The 19,928-nt window shown below is 38.7% G+C and overlaps 1 protein-coding gene across 3 annotated transcripts; it reads left to right on the top strand.

The window, feature by feature from the left end:
* The first annotated feature begins 3,608 nt into the window (after positions 1–3,608).
* On the top strand, positions 3,609–17,341 carry LOC118224799 (cytochrome P450 2J2-like). 3 transcript variants are annotated; one of them, XM_035412525.1, is made up of 9 exons: positions 3,609–3,883; positions 5,033–5,195; positions 5,466–5,615; positions 6,020–6,180; positions 6,433–6,609; positions 7,201–7,342; positions 7,766–7,953; positions 8,337–8,478; positions 8,567–9,128. In XM_035412525.1, the coding sequence occupies exons 1-9, from the start codon at positions 3,692–3,694 to the stop codon at positions 8,740–8,742; spliced, it is 1,491 nt and encodes a 496-aa protein (XP_035268416.1). In that variant the 5' UTR covers positions 3,609–3,691; the 3' UTR covers positions 8,743–9,128. The 3 variants fall into 3 exon arrangements, with proteins under 3 accessions (XP_035268416.1, XP_035268415.1, XP_035268414.1); XM_035412524.1 differs by lacking the exons at positions 5,033–5,195; positions 5,466–5,615; positions 6,020–6,180; ... (3 more) ...; positions 8,337–8,478; positions 8,567–9,128 and adding exons at positions 13,287–13,449; positions 13,588–13,737; positions 14,141–14,301; ... (3 more) ...; positions 16,553–16,694; positions 16,783–17,341 and having other exon boundaries at positions 3,611–3,883; XM_035412523.1 differs by lacking the exons at positions 3,609–3,883; positions 5,033–5,195; positions 5,466–5,615; ... (4 more) ...; positions 8,337–8,478; positions 8,567–9,128 and adding exons at positions 11,977–12,251; positions 13,287–13,449; positions 13,588–13,737; ... (4 more) ...; positions 16,553–16,694; positions 16,783–17,341.
* The last annotated feature ends 2,587 nt before the right edge of the window (positions 17,342–19,928 follow it).

Raw genomic sequence — 19,928 nt, 5'->3', positions numbered from 1 at the left:
AGCGCCACTACGGATGGCTCCAGTATAGGTGTTTTCATATCCGGTTTCCATGTAAGTCTACGGTACAAATGCGATCAAAATACAAAGTCAATAATTTTTTCTCACAAGAACAAATAGTCATAATAGGTGTATTTTATTCGTCTTATGACTGTCCATAGGTCGATTTCATGATTTATTGCGTCATTTGGGCACAGTGCCAATATTTGTTCTGGACCAATGAGGTACAGCTTGCGTCACTTCCGGATTACTGCAGAGGACTGAGCTACAGTAGGGGGTACAATTTGTGGTCACTGGGTGGGAGGTGGCGTCTCTTGGCCTTGACATTGCGGCTCCGACCACGGTCCACCTGGGCGAAGTCAGAAAATGCAGGCATCCCATTTTGTAGTGGTTTCATTATAGCGTGTGCTATTTACAGCTGCACAAGACGACCATAAAATAATCATCCTCTGAAGTTTTGCGGTAGCCGAGTCATTTTTACTATTTCCTTTAGCCCACTTAACCAAATAATTAGTTGGCAGAAAGCGTAATCAGCTAACGCTTATTTGCTATATGTGGTAGTCCAGTAGCATATGCTAAAACAGTTCGCAACTTCTGCTACCAAGCCATTTGACTAGCTAGCTAACCCTAACCGGCAAATATTCCATCTGTCAAACGTGTTTGACGGCTTATCAGTCGTGTACATTCCGTAAATGTCTACCTGGGCTATGCTGCACGAATGTGACAAAGCTAGAAGCTAGCAAGAAAATAATAATAATTAGAAATTCAATGTACATTATTTTTGTCTTTATGCAACAGGTGGAAAACTTGCTCTTCAAAGTGCGTTGTCATATTTACACACCTGTAAATCAGTTATTAAAATACTTGGTAGATTTGTTAATCACCGCTGACAGTGTTAATTTTTATTCGGTAAAAAGTGACTTGCTGGGTGACGCTAGCTGACCGATCGTTCGCAAGTAAACACCACAAACGGCGATGGAGTAGTAGCAGTTAATGGCTGACTGTGGCGAAAACCTACGACGATAACTTGCTTGGTTAACAGCAGGTCTACCAGACAGTTATATGAAAATTAGCCTAGTCAAATCACCAGTAGTCTACACATCTCTGATTGATTGACCATCAGTGCAGTCGATGTTCTTCCCCTGTAGTTCATATTGCTAATGCATGAGCTAACCACGGATAGCTTACCTAGCTCACTGGCAAGCTGATATGCTAGCTAAGCATATTCGTTTTGCCGAGAAACATAAATTGAAGATAACTGAACATAATTGTATTATTAATGTTATACATATAACGTGATTACATGACACAGTAGGCCCTACAGTCACGGATGGAAATTAAACTCCGTAAACATTTGATCATATATTTTAAAACATAACGGCAGACAGTCAGCTAGCCTCAAGTTCGTTCTGCAATCGTTCGTTCAGGTTGATGGGCTTTTCCGCACCGGACTGTCAATCACATTGTAAAAATCACAAGACCGCTTAACTCTATGGTTTTGGCTCCAAATCGAGAACATGGCCGCGCCCGCCATTGAGCTTCAAAACGTGTTTTACAGACCCACGGAGAGGCAATGGGTGACGTCACAGTAGCTTTGTCCATATTTTTTACAGTCTCTGGTGTATACACACACGCACATTTCATAACAAATATCAATATGCGTCATTTTTGTTTTGACAGATGTTCGCAGTTATGAAGATTTGAAATCATGAAAAAGATTTTTTGTAAATTGATTTACTCTGGTATCAGACATATTTTATTAGACGTTAGCAACATGTTGCCATTTTGAATACTAACTTCAACTGTGTTCCCTGATTTATATAGCAAGCTAGCTAGATATCCATTCACTTAATGTCGCTAGTTTAATAATTCATTGGAAAGTTGTCCGGCGAACGTTTACTGATCGTCTCCTGCCAGTAGCCTACATACAGTGCTTGGCCAGTACAATTTAAATTTGACAAGACTGTCATTGTGTTAGGCTACATCTTTTGAATAGTATTTTGGATAATTCCGCACATGCAGTTTTCCGACTTTGCAGTTGTCCAGCAACGTCTGCGAGACATTCACAAATGCACAGTTACAGCTTCAGTCATATAATATGTTTTAAAGTTCATTGGTTGATCACTTAGAGTCGGTGAACTACGAACACCGAACTTTCAACCAAAGTCCAGCCCTTATAACAAATGCAAACAGAAGATCTATTAACTACATGTGTTCAGCTAACGGACCAAACCCTTTTAACTTGTTGACAGGTTCATGTTGATGTCTTAAGAAAATATGCATTGTGAGAAAGATTATTATTGCAGGCTGCACCTCATGTAGGCTACTGGCAGGAAGCGATCAATAAATGTTCATTAGACAGCTTGCTAATAATTTATAAAACGACTAACAGCATTAAGTGACTGGCTATCTAGCTAGCTTGCTATCTAAATCAGCAAACATAGCTAAAGTTAACATAAAAAATGGCAACATTTAGCTAAACATTAGCTAACGTAGGTATGCTATACAGTGTTGTCTTATACTCATAAAATGTTTTTCAGTGCTGTTTTCCAGAGTGTGTTGGCAGTTTTATTTCCATTTTTGTGTGCGTGGAGAAGTTGTGTGCACTGAGCATTTTTTGTGTGTGCAGAGCATTTTTTTGTGTGTGCAGATAAGTTTGAACAGAACAGTTTTTGTGTGTGCAGAGAAGTGAACTGAACTGATCACCATCAGCTGGGGCAAACATGTCATTCCTAGCTCCTCGCCATCTCAGAAACTTAGATAAAAACCATTTGATTGAACCCAAGCTAAGGGACGGTGTTATATTTATCTTATCTATTGCAACATAAGCATATTTTGGCACTGTAACCAAGAGGGTAAAGAGCACTCCACACATTGTGACAGTCTTTAACACTGTAAATTCAAGTTGTAAATATACAACAGACAGCTTATTTAATATGATCAGTAATTAACAATATTTATGATGATAAACAGACCATAAAGTATTTGCTTTGCAGCCAAGTGAAAGTGCAAATAGGTGGGACACTGACTTTAGTGCATGAGAGTTCATTTTCATATCAATACTTTTAATGCCAGGCCTACATTTTGCCAGTCTGAATTAATGACTAATAGATAGTGTTTTGTATGTATGAGTAACTTGGCATTTTTGTATGTTGAAAATGTGCTTTTCATCAGATTGTATATACAAGACACAATGTTTCCTCACAATATAATTCAGACTACATGTCTTTACACTTCAGAAAGTCAATATGGCTGTTCTCACAATATGCTTTACAAGTAAAAATGTAATATCATGTTTATTTTTATGTGTATGCTTATGTTTGTTTTTTTATACCTCTTAAATCTATGTATACCTTTGTCTGTCACTTGCAATGAGCATTGAGCTGAAGGAAAATTTCCATTTTATTTTATATTTAATGGGCAATAAAGTTTTTTATTCTGTTCTTTCTATTCTGTCCTATTCTATTCTTTTCTATTCTATTCTCCTGTTTGAGTCTGCCCGAAGCACAAATAGACTGGAAAACTGCCAATGTTGTTGCACGCTCTACTGTGTGCTCTGATTGGTTGCATAATACGCACCTTCTCTTGCGAGTAAAGTGCAACAGGCTGGGAAATTATATTAGCTGGATTTGAATTGCTGCATTGAAGATCTAGGCATATTTTTCAGCAGTCCTTGGGGTGCCTTCTGTTCAACATGTTGCTGTATTCCTTGCTAGAGGGGCTTGACATCAAAGGGCTTCTAGTTTTCCTCATTGTCTTTCTTCTGATTGCTGACTTTCTGAAAAACAGAAATCCCCCCAACTTCCCCCCTGGACCCTGGGCCCTGCCTGTTGTGGGAAATGTCTTCCATATTGACAGCAAACAACCACACATTTACCTGACAAAGGTAAGAATCCATAAGATTTTTCTGCATGATTGTCAAATACCTGTAGCAATATGCCACTGAAGAAATGTATCAGGAGTATGCTTAGAAAATGATATTGTTTCCATTTTAAATCTTTTAAAATTGACATTTTTGAAACAAAACTCGGTATGTAATAAAACACAAGTAAAAAAGTATGTAAGAAAATGTTTTGTAATATAACTCCCTGCTGAAAATTTCAGCTTAAAGGCATACTAGGATTTTTACCTTGAAAATATTATAAAACAACCATGCTAAATCTATGATTCACTGGCAATCTCTGTATTTATGTACTTTTGCAAAATTTGTGTACTTTTAACTTTATTTTTGTATTCTAACGCGTTCGGAACATGTCTGGGCATAATGCCCTTTTCTGTGCGGTTAGGGGTGGGTGTGGCTACAGAGCCTGTGGTTTGGAGCCTGCGGATTTAGGAGTGTTTGTGGCGAGCTAGCTAGCCACTGTGATGGCCCAGATACAGTGAAAAAAAAAGACAAGCCAACAGGACTCGTCAATTACTAGAGACAACCTTGGAATTGCTTTTCCTCTGTGGCGTCAGCTGAATTTTACCAAGTTGGCTTGTTTTCTGTTGGACCTGTAAGTAACATTACCTCTAGCTATTTACCTAGAGTTCCCAGAGGCCTGTTTTTTGACTGTTATGTCTGGTTTTCAAATTATTTTTTATGTCCGGTTCATGGTTCCGACCGAACAATGTAATGTCCCGTCCAAATATTTGTTGGGAGAAATTTACTGGTAGTTTCTTTTTACTGGTAGTCAACTAGTCCATCAGTTTGCTCACCAGCTTACTCTACCAACTTGACCTTTCTTTAAGTCAAAGGTGTGCCCTGCAATAAATTGGCGACCTACTTTTCTATGGAAATTACCTCGTGTGCTAACTAATGATGAAAAAATGTATAATATTCAATGTTTCAGATAGGTAGTGTTACTACAGAATAGACCACAAAAGCTCAGGTGAAATTAGTAATATTAAAACAAAGTGACATCAGTATAGCCATCTACCTGCTACCGAGCTACAGAGCATCTAATTAAAACTTCTGGCTTGCTCGCTTGCAGTAGATTACATAAAATGAACCAAACGAAGTGCAGATTATATTAATTTTGTCTCGTTTTCAAAGCTGGCCGAGGTTTACGGGAATGTCTTCAGCATCCGCCTGGGTAGAGAAAAGACAGTATTTGTGACAGGGTACAAAATGGTCAAGGAAGCACTGGTTGGTCAAGCAGAGAACTTCGTGGATCGACCTCCGAGCCCAATGGCTGACAAGCTTTATTATGGAAATGGCAAGTCTCTACAATTACACCTTTCATTTCCCGCACAAATTTTTGGCACCATTGTTAAAGATGAGCAAAAAGAACTGCATAAAATAAAGAAGGTAATGAACTGTACTGCATGCTCAAGAACTGGAAAGTGTATTTATTTCATGCTAATACTCTTATTCAGGGAAAAAGTTATTTTTAAACATATATGCTTAAAGAGTTCAGAGTCCAGTTGTGGATCCTTACAGATCAGAATTAAAGCCCAAGCAGAATGAAAATGTGAATTCCACCCAGGCATATTCATAAGCAATGGCTACAAGTGGAGGAAACAGAGGAGATTTGCTCTCACCACCTTGAGGAACTTTGGACTGGGAAAGAAATCCTTGGAGGCTGTGATCTGTGAGGAGAGCAGATTCCTTCAAGAAGAGATTGAGCGGGAGCAAGGTAAAGCATCAAGAAGGGAGAGGATTTTAAAGGCTTAGATCTCCCTCAGTATTTTACAAACTCACTCCATGTGCTCATCTCTACAGATAAAATAAACTACGATATTACTATTCCACTTACTGTGACAAGTGCTCAAAGCTTATAGCTAGTAACAATTGTCTGTAGTTCCCCCTGCTTTAATGAAAAACAATTAAATTAGCATTATGTTTTTAAGAAGAAATGGACTGGTGCTTAAAAACACATTCATGGAAATGTAATTAAATGAATGCACCAAACAAGTACATAGTCAAGGCTGTTATTTAAAAAAGCTTAGTATGTCCAGCCAAAACCTTATGCACCTTGTATCCAAATATGAAATACAGGTTCCAAGAATGAGAGCCTCTTGTCTTATTCTTCATTCATAGGTAATCCCTTTGATCCCCACTTGCTTCTCAACAATTCTGTCTCCAATATCATCTGCTTCATGGTGTTTGGACACAGGTTTGATTATAGTGATCAAAATTTCCAAATGCTCCTGAAGTTATTGTCTGAAACACTTCAGCTGGAGGGTTCCATATGGGGACAGGTATGAGTAGTTTACTCTGAAAGGTTTATAATAGTATCTTCAATGTAAATATATGGATATTTCTCATAAAACTAACATTAGCAGTTACACTGAATGCCCCTTTCAGATGCAATATCAATGCTTGGGGTTAACTGACTTGACACATTCCTCATTTTAAAAAATTTGAATGTGAATAAAACAATTTGCTACTCATTTTTGTGTACAGTAAAACAGCTGTAAATCCTCAGTGACTATTATAATTTTCCTTTTCAGCTCTACGAAGCTTTTCCAACTGTGATGAATTTTCTCCCGGGACCACACAATGAAATCTTCAGACATTACAAAGACCTCTCTGCATTTGTGAGAGGGGAGCTGGAGAAGCATAAACAGGACTGGGACCCGTCAGCCCCACGAGACTATATTGACTCCTTCCTTGCGGAGATAGAACGTGTAAATGGCATCCTTGCTGTTGCAGTTATTATTATCATAATCACAATTATAATGGATTACATGTGTGTGTACGGCATGTGTGTGAACATGCATGTTCATGTTTGCTGCTTGTATAATTGTAACAGACGTGTTTTTGGTGAAGGAAGCATAGCACATGGGAGACTTCAATCCCAGAGCACCCAAAATTACATTACATTATAGGCATTTAGCAGACGCTCTTATCCAGAGCGATGTACAACAAGTGATCTTCTGGTGACGCATTAATCCATAAGCCAATAATTGGCTTAATCAGTTTAATCCATTTCTTTGGAATTGACTCACATTAAAATAAGTCTCGCATCATATTTAACTGGGCCGCAGAAATTAACATCGGGTTTCCAGACTTTTCCAAACTGACATTTCAAGATTTTTTCAGATCATTTCAGAATAATAATAGCTAGATGTTTAATTATGGAAATAAATTATTTCAAGATCCAATGGGCATATTTTTGTTACAGTCTGACTATGTATGCTGTCATGTTGCCAAATAATTGCCAGAAGACTGTCTTCAAGGTAGCTCAAATAAATCTGATTGACCTTTTTACTTTCTAGAACGTGCATGACCCAGAGGCTGGCTTTGATGAGTTCAACCTGATCATGTGTGCTCTGGACCTGTTTCTTGCTGGAACTGAGACCACCTCGACCACACTGCGCTGGGCCTTGCTCTATATGATGAAATACCCTGACATACAAGGTGCATGGCTCCCAATGGATCTGTCAAAAGCAATTCAAAGAAACCTAAATACTAATAAAAACGGTTGGATTTTATAAATAAATATTTCTGAACCAGTTCTCTTAAGGGTAATGAACTTCCGAGATCTAGGTAAATCCAAGTAAAAACAAAGTTGTTTTTTCCCGCAGAAATTTTTTTTTAAAGTCAAAGATCTAATGCACAGTAAATGATCAGAATACATTTTATTGATATAATGCTTCTCAAAAAAGTTTTCAAAGTGTTCTCCAGATAATTACAACAAGGAAAATTAAACAAAATAACTTAAGTATTCCAGCGTCTACCTGCTTATTACTATTACTTTAATAACAGGCATTTAGTTATAGTTGAGCCTGCTGTTAACACTTTCTGAATAAGCCCTTACTGTACTGGATTAACCCACTACAGAGAAGGTCCAGGCTGAGATTGACAGAGTAATTGGCCAATCACGGCAGCCCACCATGGCAGACAGAGCCGACATGCCCTACACTGATGCTGTGATCCATGAGATACAGAGGATGGGCAACATTGTGCCCCTCAATGCCTTCAGAATGGCTGACAAAGACACCACCCTCGGAGGATACTTCCTTCCAAAGGTAAGAAACACAACAGGCACTTCATATGCTTGCAGAAATGTAGGAGTATAAAGCTTCTTCTGTCACAAGGATTCTTTTCTAATCTGTTAATTTTACATAACTCTAAATGGCTCACAAAGTACTAACCCTTGAATGTGGACATTTCTTGTAACAACCAAATAATTTTGTCAAATAACTTAAGTAATGAAGCAAGTGACAGCATAAATATATTGAGAGGAATTTGTACTGCATTAAATCCGTGGAATTTAACAAAATAATGTTCACAGTCTAAGCACAAACACCCTTACAAAGTGATGGAAGCAATATGTATTTTGTACGCTTCTGTGCACATTTCACTTTGCCAATTCCAAAAATCCAAAGATGATAGCACTCTGTGTCTTCAGGGCACGGCAATAATGACAAACTTGACCTCAGTGATGTTTGACAAGACTGTGTGGCAGACACCAGATACTTTCAACCCTGGACACTTCTTGGATTCTGATGGAAAGTTTGTGAGACAGGATGCATTCATGCCCTTCTCAGCAGGTAATAGTAATGCGATGTTATGCACCTAATTGCAGATTGGACAAGTAACAATTAATTAATTAACTAAACACGTGCTGCTTCTCATCAGGTAAGAGGGTGTGCCTAGGGGAGCAACTGGCTAGGATGGAGCTTTTTCTCTTCTTCGTCTTCATCTTCCAAAAATTCAGCTTCTCCCCTGTCCAGGGCGTAGAGCTAAACCTGGAAGGGCAAATCGGAGCCACCCTTACACCAGTTCCTTTCAAGATCTGTGCCTCCCTTCGTTAAAGTGCCTTTAATGACCCTTCCCATTTCTCTCTCACTACCTGAGGCTTTATGCCATGCAACACTAGAAATTAAGCCCTGAAGCCTAGAACCCCACGTTTGTGTTTGCTGTATACTGCTATGTCAAAGTGGCTTTGGGCAATGTATGTTCAACCTATTATTATATGCATAGGGCTACAACATATGATGCCAATATTGTTAAGACATGATGTCATACCCACGCTCTACAGAGAGAGCCCATTGTAATATAACCCAGAGAACCAGAATGCAAGATGACTCACAGTCAGCAGTGTGCTCATTCCCACTAACTAACACCACTGACATTTTCCTTCTGTTTTGGAAATAGGTTCACGATCCTAAAATAAAGACATGATCCTAAAATGCTTTTTCTTTTGGCTTGACTTTAGATTTTTTTCAGGATATGAAAAGAACAAGTTATACATACAGAACATATTTTATTTTTTTTCATATTGTTATGCCATGTAGGTTTAATATCTACTTAATTATAATTTTTACTTCATTTAATTTTTTTACCCATTCAATTTTATGTAAATATTTCTTGTTTATGTAGTTTCTACTGTTTTGCATTGTTGCATCTGTTTGTCTGTCTCTGTCTGTCTGTCTATCTATGTATATATCCATATCTATCTGTATATATCCTCTCTATCTGTATAGCCAAATTATTGTACAACTAGGGCAGGTGCAAGGCATATAGTGTGCAAAATAATGAATCAAACAAAAAACAGAAGAACAGTTGCAGCAGTGCCTTACTGACTGAATGTAATGGTAACACTATTATACACTATTAAGACCACCTGATTTTCTGTCAACAGTATTATAGCAGTGTCCAAAACGAGAAACCCCTCATTCATCCTACACAAATCATAGTGAACAATATCACTCCCCTCTGTCACCTGACTACAGACAACCATATTAACATTGACTCACTCTTGTGGCTGAATCACTGAGGTCTCAGTATAACCTATTGTGTCCAAGATTTAAATGCATTTCAATGGAGATTCTTAGAATAACAACCAAATACAACATAGTGCACACAGAGACATACACACATGCTTGTGAATGAACACACACACACACACACACACATGCACATCTCCCTCTTTCATAACGTAAATAACCTCATAAACTATGTTCTCTCTTTCCCACGTATTGTAAATCTGTTTATACATGACGGCTCTGGTTCAAGTTTTTTTCTTCCTTACAGCTTTCAAATTAAATGACTTCCAGATGAACATATCATATTTACAACTGTCACCTGTCAACAAGTGCCTTGTCTTTGTATGTGCTCAGGTCATTTATCCCTTTGCCTTCTGCACAAAACACACACCCTGTAAGAAGGTCGTGGGATCGAATCTCGGCTTGGGGCTTTTCTGTGTGGAGTTTGCATGTTCTCCCTGTGTCCTCGTGGGTTTCCTCCAGGTACTCCAGTTTCCTCCCACAGTCCAAAGACATGCAGCTAGGCTAATTGGAGACCCTAAATTTCCCATAAGTATGAGTGTGTGAGTGTGCCCAGCCGTTAATTTACGGCCTGTCCAGGGTGTATTCCTGCCTCTCGTCCAATGCATGCTGGGATAGGCTCCAGCAGCCCCTGCGGAAAAAAAACTGCTCCGCGCACACAAAAAGGTTCTCCGCACACTCTCGGCTTGGGGCTTTTCTGTGTGGAGTTTGCATGTTCTCCCTGTGTCCTCGTGGGTTTCCTCCAGGTACTCCAGTTTCCTCCCACAGTCCAAAGACATGCAGCTAGGCTAATTGGAGACCCTAAATTTCCCATAAGTATGAGTGTGTGAGTGTGCCCAGCCGTTAATTTACGGCCTGTCCAGGGTGTATTCCTGCCTCTCGTCCAATGCATGCTGGGATAGGCTCCAGCAGCCCCTGCGGAAAAAAAACTGCTCCGCGCACACAAAAAGGTTCTCCGCACACTCCAAAACTTCTCCAAGTGCACAGACTCTCCATGCACTCACAAACTTCTCCGCGTACAGAAAAACTTCTCCGTACACAAAATCTCTCGAAGCACCAACAACATTGACCAGTGACTGGCTATTTAGCTAGCTTGCTATATAAATCAGCAAACACAGCTAATGTTAACATTAAAAAATGAGAACATTTAGCTAAACATTAGCTAACATTGGTATGCTATACAGAGTTAACGGAATGTCTTATACTCATAAAATGTTTTTCAGTGCTGTTTTTTAGAGTGTGTTGGCAGTTTTATTTCCATTTTTGTGTGCATGGAGAAGTTTGTGTGCACAGAGCAATTTGTGTGTGTGTGTGTGTGTGTGTGTGTGTGTGTGTAAAGCAGTTTTTGTGTGCACAGACAAGTTTTTGTGTGTGCAGAGCAGTTTTTGTGTGCACTGAGCATTTGTTTTGTGTGCAGAGAAGTTTGTGTGCACTGAGTATTTTTGTGTGTGTGCAGAGAAGTTTGCATGCACAGAAATGTTTCTGTGTGTGCAGAGAAGTGAACTGAACTGGCCACCATCAGCTGGAACAAACATGTAATTCCTAGCTCCTTGCCATCTCAAAAAATGTGATAATACAATTTTGGTTGAACCGAAGCTAAGGGACAGTGTTTTATTTACTTATCTATTGCAACATAAGCATATTTTGGCACTGTAACCAAGAGGGTAAAGAGCACTCCACACATTGTGACAGTCCTTAACACTGTAAATTCAAGCTGTTAATATACAACAGAGACAACTTATTTAATATGATCAGTAATTAACAATATTTATGATGATAAACAGACCATAAAGTATTTGCTTTGCAGCCAAGTGAAAGTGCACATAGTTGGGACACTGACTTTAGTGCATGAGAGTTCATTTTCATATCAATACTTTTAATGCCAGGCCTACATTTTGCCAGTCTGAATTAATGACTAATAGATAGTGTTTTGTATGTATGAGTAACTTGGCATTTTTGTATGTTGAAAATGTGCTTTTCATCAGATTGTATATACGAGACACAATGTTTCCTCACAATATAATTCAGTTGTGACTACATGTCTTTACACTTCAGAAAGTCAATATGGTTGTTCTCACAATGTGCTTTACTAAAAATGCTTTAGTAAAAATGTAATATCATGTGTATTCTCCTGTTTGAATCTGCCTAAAGCACAAATAAACCGGAAAACTGCCAATGTTGTTGTAAGCTCTACTGTGTGCTCTGATTGGTTGCATAATACGCACCTTCTCTTGCGGGTAAAGTGCAACAGGCTGGGAAATTATATTAGCTGGATTTGAATTGCTGCATTGAAGACCTAGGCATATTTTTGCAGCAGTCCTTGGGGTGCCTTTCTGTTCAACATGTTGCTGTATTCCTTGCTAGAGGGGCTTGACATCAAAGGGCTTCTAGTTTTCATCATTGTCTTTCTTCTGATCACTGACTTTCTGAAAAACAGAAATCCCCCCAACTTCCCCCCTGGACCCTGGGCCCTGCCTGTTGTGGGAAATGTCTTCCATATTGACAGCAAACAGCCACACATTTACCTGACAAAGGTAAGAATCCATAAGATTGTTCTGCATGCTTGCCAAATACCTGTAGCAATATGCCATTGAAGAAATGTATCATGAGTATGCTTAGAAAATGATTTTGTTTCCGTTTTAAATATTTTAAAATTGACATTTTGAAAACAAAAATGGGTGTGTAAAAAAACACAAGTAACATATTATGTAAGAAAATGTTTTGCAATATAACTCCCTGCTGAAAATTCCAGCTTAAAGGCATACTATGCAGGATTTTTACCTTGAAAATATTAGAAAACAACCATGCTAAATCTATGATTCACTGGCAATCTCTGTCTTTATGTACTTTTGCCGAATTTGTGTAGTTTTAACTTTATTTGGTATTCTAACGCTTTCGGAACATGTCTGGGCATAATGCCCTTTTCTGTGCGGTTAGGGGTGGGTGTGGCTACAGAGCCTGTGGTTTGGAGCCTGCGGATTTAGGAGTGTTTGTGGCCAGCTAGCTAGCCACTGTGATGGCCCAGATACAGTGAAGAAGAAAAAACAAGCCAACAGGGCTCGTCAAGAACTAGAGTTAAACTTGGAATTGCTTTTCCTCTGTGGCGTCCCAGTCGGGTACTCGGGAGTGAGTGGGCAGGGTTGAAGACGTCTTTGATTGTAAAAACAGACTAAAACATCCTGCATAGTATGCCTTTAAACCAGGCTAAGTTGGTCAAGCTGATATAAGCTGGCTTTTGACCCAGACTATTCACCAGTTGTTCAGACTAAATAGTCAACCAGTCCACCAGTTTTATCACCAGCTTACTATACTAACTTGACCACCGTTGCTAAACAGGTGCTTTGACCAGCCACAGACCAGCTATGGCTAGCTAAAAGTGTTGAAAACACAGGTTAAATTATCTTAAAACAGCTTAGAATCCCTTGGCTGGAATTTTCAATTCTGCATTTTATTAGTCTACCAAGCTACAGAGCATCTAATTAAAACATCTGGCTTGCTCACTTGCAGTAGACTTCATAAAATGTGCCAAACGAAGTGCAGATTATATTCATTTTGTCTCGTTTTCAAAGCTGGCCAAGGTTTACGGGAATGTCTGCAGCATCCGCCTGGGTAGAGAAAAGATTGTGCTTGTGACAGGGTACAAAATGATGAAGGAAGCACTGGTTACTCAAGCAGAGAGCTTTGTGGATCGACATCCGAGCCCAATGTATGACAAGATCTATTATGGAAATGGCAAGTCTCTACAATTACGCTTTTCATTTCCCACTCAAATTTTTGGCACCATTGTTAAAGATAAGTCCAGAGTCCAGTTGTGATCCTTACAGATCAGAATTAAAGCCCAAGCAGAATGAAAATGTGCATTCCTCCCAGGCATTTTCATGAGCAATGGCTACAAGTGGAGGAAACAGAGGAGATTCGCTCTCACCACCATGAGGAACTTTGGACTGGGAAAGAAATCCTTGGAATCCGTCATCTGTGAGGAGAGCAGATTCCTTCAAGAAGAGATTGAGCAGAAGCAAGGTAAAGCGTGAAGAAGGGACAGGATTTAAAAGGCTTAGATATCACTCAATATTTTACAAACCCACTCCGTGTGCTCATTTCTCCAGATAAAATAAACGACGATATTACTATTCCACTTACTGTGACAAGTGCTCCAAGCTTACGTAGCTAGTAACAATTGTCTGTAGTTCCCCCTGCTTTAATGAAAAACAATTTAATTAGCATTTTTTTAAGAAGAAATGGACTGGTGCTTAAAAACACATTCATGGAAATGTAATTAAATGAATGCACCAAACAAGTACATAGTCAAGGCTGTTATTTAAAAAAGCTTAGTATGTCCAGTCAAAACCTTATGCACCTTGTATCCAAATATGAAATTCAGGTTCCAAGAATGAGAGCCTCTTGTCTTATTCTTCATTCATAGGTAACCCCTTTGATCCCCACTTGCTTCTCAACAATTCCGTCTCCAATATCATCTGCTTCATGGTGTTTGGACACAGGTTTGATTATAGTGATCAAAATTTCCAAATGCTCCTGAAGTTATTGTCTGAAACATTTCAGCTGGAGGGTTCCATATGGAGACAGGTATGAGTAGTTTACTCTGAAAGGTTTATAATAGTATATAATAGTTTATAAAAGTATCTTCAATGTAAATATATGGATATTTTTCATAAAAATAACAATAGCAGTTGCACTGAATGCCCCTTTCAGATGCAATATTGATGCCTGGGATTAAATGGCTGAAACATTCCTTGTAAAGAGCTTAGAATTTAGATAAAACAATTTTCTACTCATTTTTGTGTACAGCACAACAGCTGCAAATCCTCACTGACTACTATAATTTTCCTTTTCAGCTCTACGAAGCTTTTCCAACTGTGATTAATTTTCTCCCGGGACCACACAATGAAATCTTCAGACATTACAAAGACCTCTCTGCATTTGTGAGAGGGGAGCTTGAGAAGCATAAACAGGACTGGGACCCGTCTGCCCCACGAGACTATATTGACTCCTTCCTTGCTGAGATAAAATGCGTAAATGGTGCCCTTGCTGTTGCAGTAATAATTATCATAATCACAATTATAACGGATTACAATTGTGAACATGTGTGTGTACGGCATGTGTGAGAACATGCATGTTCATGTGTGCTGCTTGTATATTCATAACAGACATGGTTTTGGTTTAGGAAGCGTAGCACATGGGAGACTTCAATCCTAGAGCACCCAAAATCTTCTGGTGACGCATTAATCCATAAGCCAATAATTGGCTTCATCAGTTTAATCCATTTCTTTGGAATTGACTCACATTTAAAAAAGTCTCGCATCATATTTAACTGAGCCGCAGAAATTAACATCGCGTTTCCAGACTTTTCCAAACTGACATTTTAAGATTTCTCTGTACATTTTTCAGATCATTTCAGAATTATAATAGCTACATGTTTAATTATGGAAATAAATTATTCCAAGAACCGATGGGCATATTTTTGTTACAATCTGAGTATGCATGCTATTATGTTGCCAAATAATTGCCAGAAGACTGTCTTCAAGGTAGCTCAAATAAATGAATCCGATTGACCATTTTTTACTTTCTAGAACGTGCATGACCCAGAGGCTGGCTTTGACGAGTTCAACCTGATCATGTGTGCTTTGGACCTGTTTCTTGCTGGAACTGAGACCACCTCGACCACACTGCGCTGGGCCTTGCTCTACATGATGAAATACCCTGATATACATGGTGCGTGGCACCCAAAGGATCTGTCAAAAGCAATTCAGAGAAACCTAAATACTAATAAAAATGGTTGGATTTTATAAATCAATATTTCTGAACCAGTTCTAGGGTAATGAACTTCCGAGATTTAGGTAAATTCAAGTAAAAACAAAATTGTTTTTCCCCACAGAAATTTTTTTTAAGTCAAAGATCTAATGCATGGTAAATGATAATTTCAGGGTAAACGGATCCCTAATATCACAGCCATTGAAGAGCACACAGATAAAATACTGCAAAAAATATAACAGTAATAATAATAATAATAATAATAAGAGGAAGAATACATTTTATTGATATAATGCTTCTCAAACAAGTTTTCAAAGTGTTCTCCAGATAATTATAAGTGCAACAAAAAAAATGAAACATAAATACTTTAAGTATTCCAGCTTCTACCTGCTTATTACTATTACTTTAATAACATGTAAATAGTTATAGTTGAGCCTGCTGTTAACACTTTCTGAATAAGCCCTTACTGTACTGGACTTGTCCCACGATAGAGAAGGTCCAGGCTGAGATTGACAGAGTAATTGGCCAATCACGGCAGCCCACCATGGCAGACAGAGCCGACATGCCCTACACTGATGCTGTGATCCATGAGATACAAAGGATGGGCAACATTGTGCCACTGAATATGCCCAGGATTGCCAGCAATGACACAACACTGGGAGGATACTTCCTTCCAAAGGTAAGAAACACAACAGGCACTTCGTATGCTTGCATAAATGTAGGAGCATAAGGCTTCTTCTGTCACAAGGATTCTTTTCTAATCTGTTAATTTTACATAACTCTAAATGGCTCACAAAGTACAAACACTTGAATGTGGACATTTCTTGTAACTATTAACCAAATCAGTTGGTCAAATATCTTAAGTAATGAAGCAAATGACAGCATAAACATATTTAGAGGAATTTGTATTGCATTAAATCTGTGGAATTTAACAAAGTAATGTTCACAGTCTGAGCACAAACACCCTTACAAAGTGATGGAAGCTATATGTATTTTGTACACTTCTGTGCACAGTTCAGTTTGCAAATTCCAGAAATCCAAAGTTAATAGCACTCTGTGTCTTCAGGGCACGGCGATAATGACAAACTTGTCCTCAGTGATGTTTGACAAGACTGTGTGGCAGACACCAGATACTTTCAACCCTGGACACTTCTTGGATTCTGATGGAAAGTTTGTGAGACAGGATGCATTCATGCCCTTCTCAGCAGGTAATAGTAATACGATGTTATGCACCTAACTGCAGATTGGTCAAGTAATCATTTATTAATTAACTAAACACGTGCTGCTTCTCATCAGGTAAGAGGGTGTGCCTAGGGGAGCAGCTGGCTAGGATGGAGCTTTTTCTCTTCTTCGTCTTCATCTTCCAAAAATTCAGCTTCTCCCCTGTCCAGGGCGTAGAGCTAAACCTGGAAGGTCAAATCGGAGCCACCCTTACACCAGTTCCTTTCAAGATCTGTGCCTCCCTTCGTTAAAGTGCCTTTAATGACCCTTCCCATTTCTCTCTCACTACCTGAGGCTTTATGCCATGCAACACTAGAAATTAAGCCCTGAGGCCTAGAACCCCACGTGTGTGTGTGCTGTATACTGCTATGTCAAAGTGGCTTTGGGCAATGTATGTTCAACCTATTATTATATGCATAGGGCTACAACATATGATGCCAATATTGTTAAGACATGATGTCATACCCACGCTCTACAGAGAGAGCCCATTGTAATGTAACCCAGAGAACCAGAATGCAAGATGACTCACAGTCAGCAGTGTGCTCATTCCCACTAACTAACAGCAATGACATTTTCCTTCTGTTTTGGAAATAGGTTCATGATCCTAAAATAAAGACATGATCCTAAAATGCTTTTTCTTTTGGCTTGACTTTAGATTTTTTTCAGGATATGAAAAGAACAAGTTATACATACAGAACGTATTTTATTTTTTTCATATTGTTATGCCATGTAGGTTTAATATCTACTTAATTATAATTTTTACTTCATTTAATTTTTTTACCCATTCAATTTTATGTAAATATTTCTTGTTTATGTAGTTTCTACTGTTTTGCATTGTTGCATCTGTTTGTCTGTCTGTCTGTCTGTCTATCTATGTATATATCCATATCTATCTGTATATAACCTCTCTATCTATATAGCCAAATTATTTTACAACTAGGGCAGGTGCAAGGCATATAGTGTGCAAAATAATGAATCAAACAAAAAACAGAAGAACAGTTGCAGCAGTGCCTTACTGACTGAATGTAATGGTAACACTATTGTACACTATTAAGACCACCTGATTTTCTGTCAACAGTATTATAGCAGTGTCCAAAACGAGAAACCCCTCATTCATCCTACACACATCACAGTGAACAATATCACTCCCCTCTGTCACCTGACTACAGACAACCATGTTAACATTGACTCACTCTTGTGTCTGAATCACTGAAGTCTCAGTATAACCTAGTGTGTCTGAGATTTAAATGCATTTCAATGGATATTCTTAGAATAACAACCAAATACAACATAGTGCACACAGAGACATACACACATGCCTGTGAATGAACACACACACACACACATGCACATCTCCCTCTTTCATAATGTAAATAACCTCATAAACTAAGTTCTCTCTTTCCCACGTATTGTAAATCTGTTTATACATGACGGCTCTGGTTCAAGTTTTTTTCTTCCTTACAGCTTTCAAATGAAATGACTTCCAGATGAACATATCATATTTACAACTGTCACCTGTCAACAAGTGCCTTGTCTTTGTATGTGCTCAGGTCATTTATCCATTTGCCTTCTGCACGAAACACACACCCTGTAAGAAGGTTGTGGGATCGAATCTCCGCTTGGGGCCTTTCTGTGTGGAGTTTGCATGTTCTCCCTGTGTCTACTTGGGTATTCTGGGTACTCCGGTTTCCTCCCACAGTCCAAAGACATGCAGCTAGGCTAATTGGAGACCCTAAATTTCCCATAAGTATGAGTGTGTGAGTGAATGGTGTGTGTGCCCAGCCGTTAATTTACGGCCTGTCCAGGGTGTATTCCTGCCTCTCGTCCAATGCATGCTGGGATAGGCTCCAGCAGCCCCTGCGGAAAAAAAACTGCTCCACGCACACAAAAATGTTCTCCGCACACTCCAAAACTTATCCACGTGCACAGACTCTCCATGCACTCACAAACTTCTCCGCGTACAGAAAAACTTCTCCGTACACAAAATCTCTCGAAGCACCACCAACATTGACCAGTGACTGGCTATTTAGCTAGCTTGCTATATAAATCAGCAAATACAGCTAATGTTAACATTAAAAAATGAGAACATTTAGCTAAACATTAGCTAACATTGGTATGCTATACAGAGTTAACGGAATGTCTTATACTCATAAAATGTTTTTCAGTGCTGTTTTTCAGAGTGTGTTGGCAGTTTAATTTCCATTTTTGTGTGCATGGAGAAGTTTGTGTGCACAGAGCAATTTCTGTGTGTGTGTGTGTGTGTGTGTGTGTGTGTGTGTGTGTGTAAAGCAGTTTTTGTGTGCACAGATAAGTTTTTGTGTGTGCAGAGCAGTTTTTGTGTGCACTGAGCATTTTTTTTGTGTGCAGAGAAGTTTGTGTGCACTGAGTATTTTTGTGTGTGTGCAAAGAAGTTTGCATGCACAGAAAAGTTTCTGTGTGTGCAGAGAAGTGAATTGAACTGACCACCATCAGCTGGAACAAACATGTAATTCCTAGCTCCTTGCCATCTCAAAAAATGTGATAACACAATTTTGGTTGAACCGAAGCTAAGGGACAGTGTTTTATTTACTTATCTATTGCAACATAAGCATATTTTGGCACTGTAACCAAGAGGGTAAAGAGCACTCCACACATTGTGACAGTCTTTAACACTGCAAATTCAAGCTTTAATGTACAACAGAGGCAACTTATTTAATATGATCAGTAATTAACAATATTTATGATGATAAACAGACCATAAGGTATTTGCTTTGCAGCCAAGTGAAAGTGCACATTGGTGGGACACTGACTTTAGTGCATGAGAGTTCATTTTCATATCAATACTTTTAATGCCAGGCCTACATTTTGCCAGTCTGAATTAATGACTAATAGATAGTGTTTTGTATGTATGAGTAACTTGGCATTTTTGTATGTTGAAAATGTGCTTTTCATCAGATTGTATATACGAGACACAATGTTTCCTCACAATATAATTCAGTTGTGACTACATGTCTTTACACTTCAGAAAGTCAATATGGTTGTTCTCACAATATGCTTTACTAAAAATGCTTTAGTAAAAATGTAATATTGTGTATTCTCCTGTTTGAATCTGCCTAAAGCACAAATAAACCGGAAAACTGCCAATGTTGTTGTAAGCTCTACTGTGTGCTCTGATTGGTTGCATAATACGCACCTTCTCTAGCGAGTAAAGTGCAACAGGCTGATAAACGATACTAACTAAA

Source organism: Anguilla anguilla, chromosome 4 (assembly GCF_013347855.1).
Source record: "Anguilla anguilla isolate fAngAng1 chromosome 4, fAngAng1.pri, whole genome shotgun sequence".
Classification (NCBI taxonomy): domain Eukaryota; kingdom Metazoa; phylum Chordata; class Actinopteri; order Anguilliformes; family Anguillidae; genus Anguilla; species Anguilla anguilla.
Note: the sequence above shows the minus strand (reverse complement) of the source record. Positions and strands in the feature narration are given on the sequence as shown.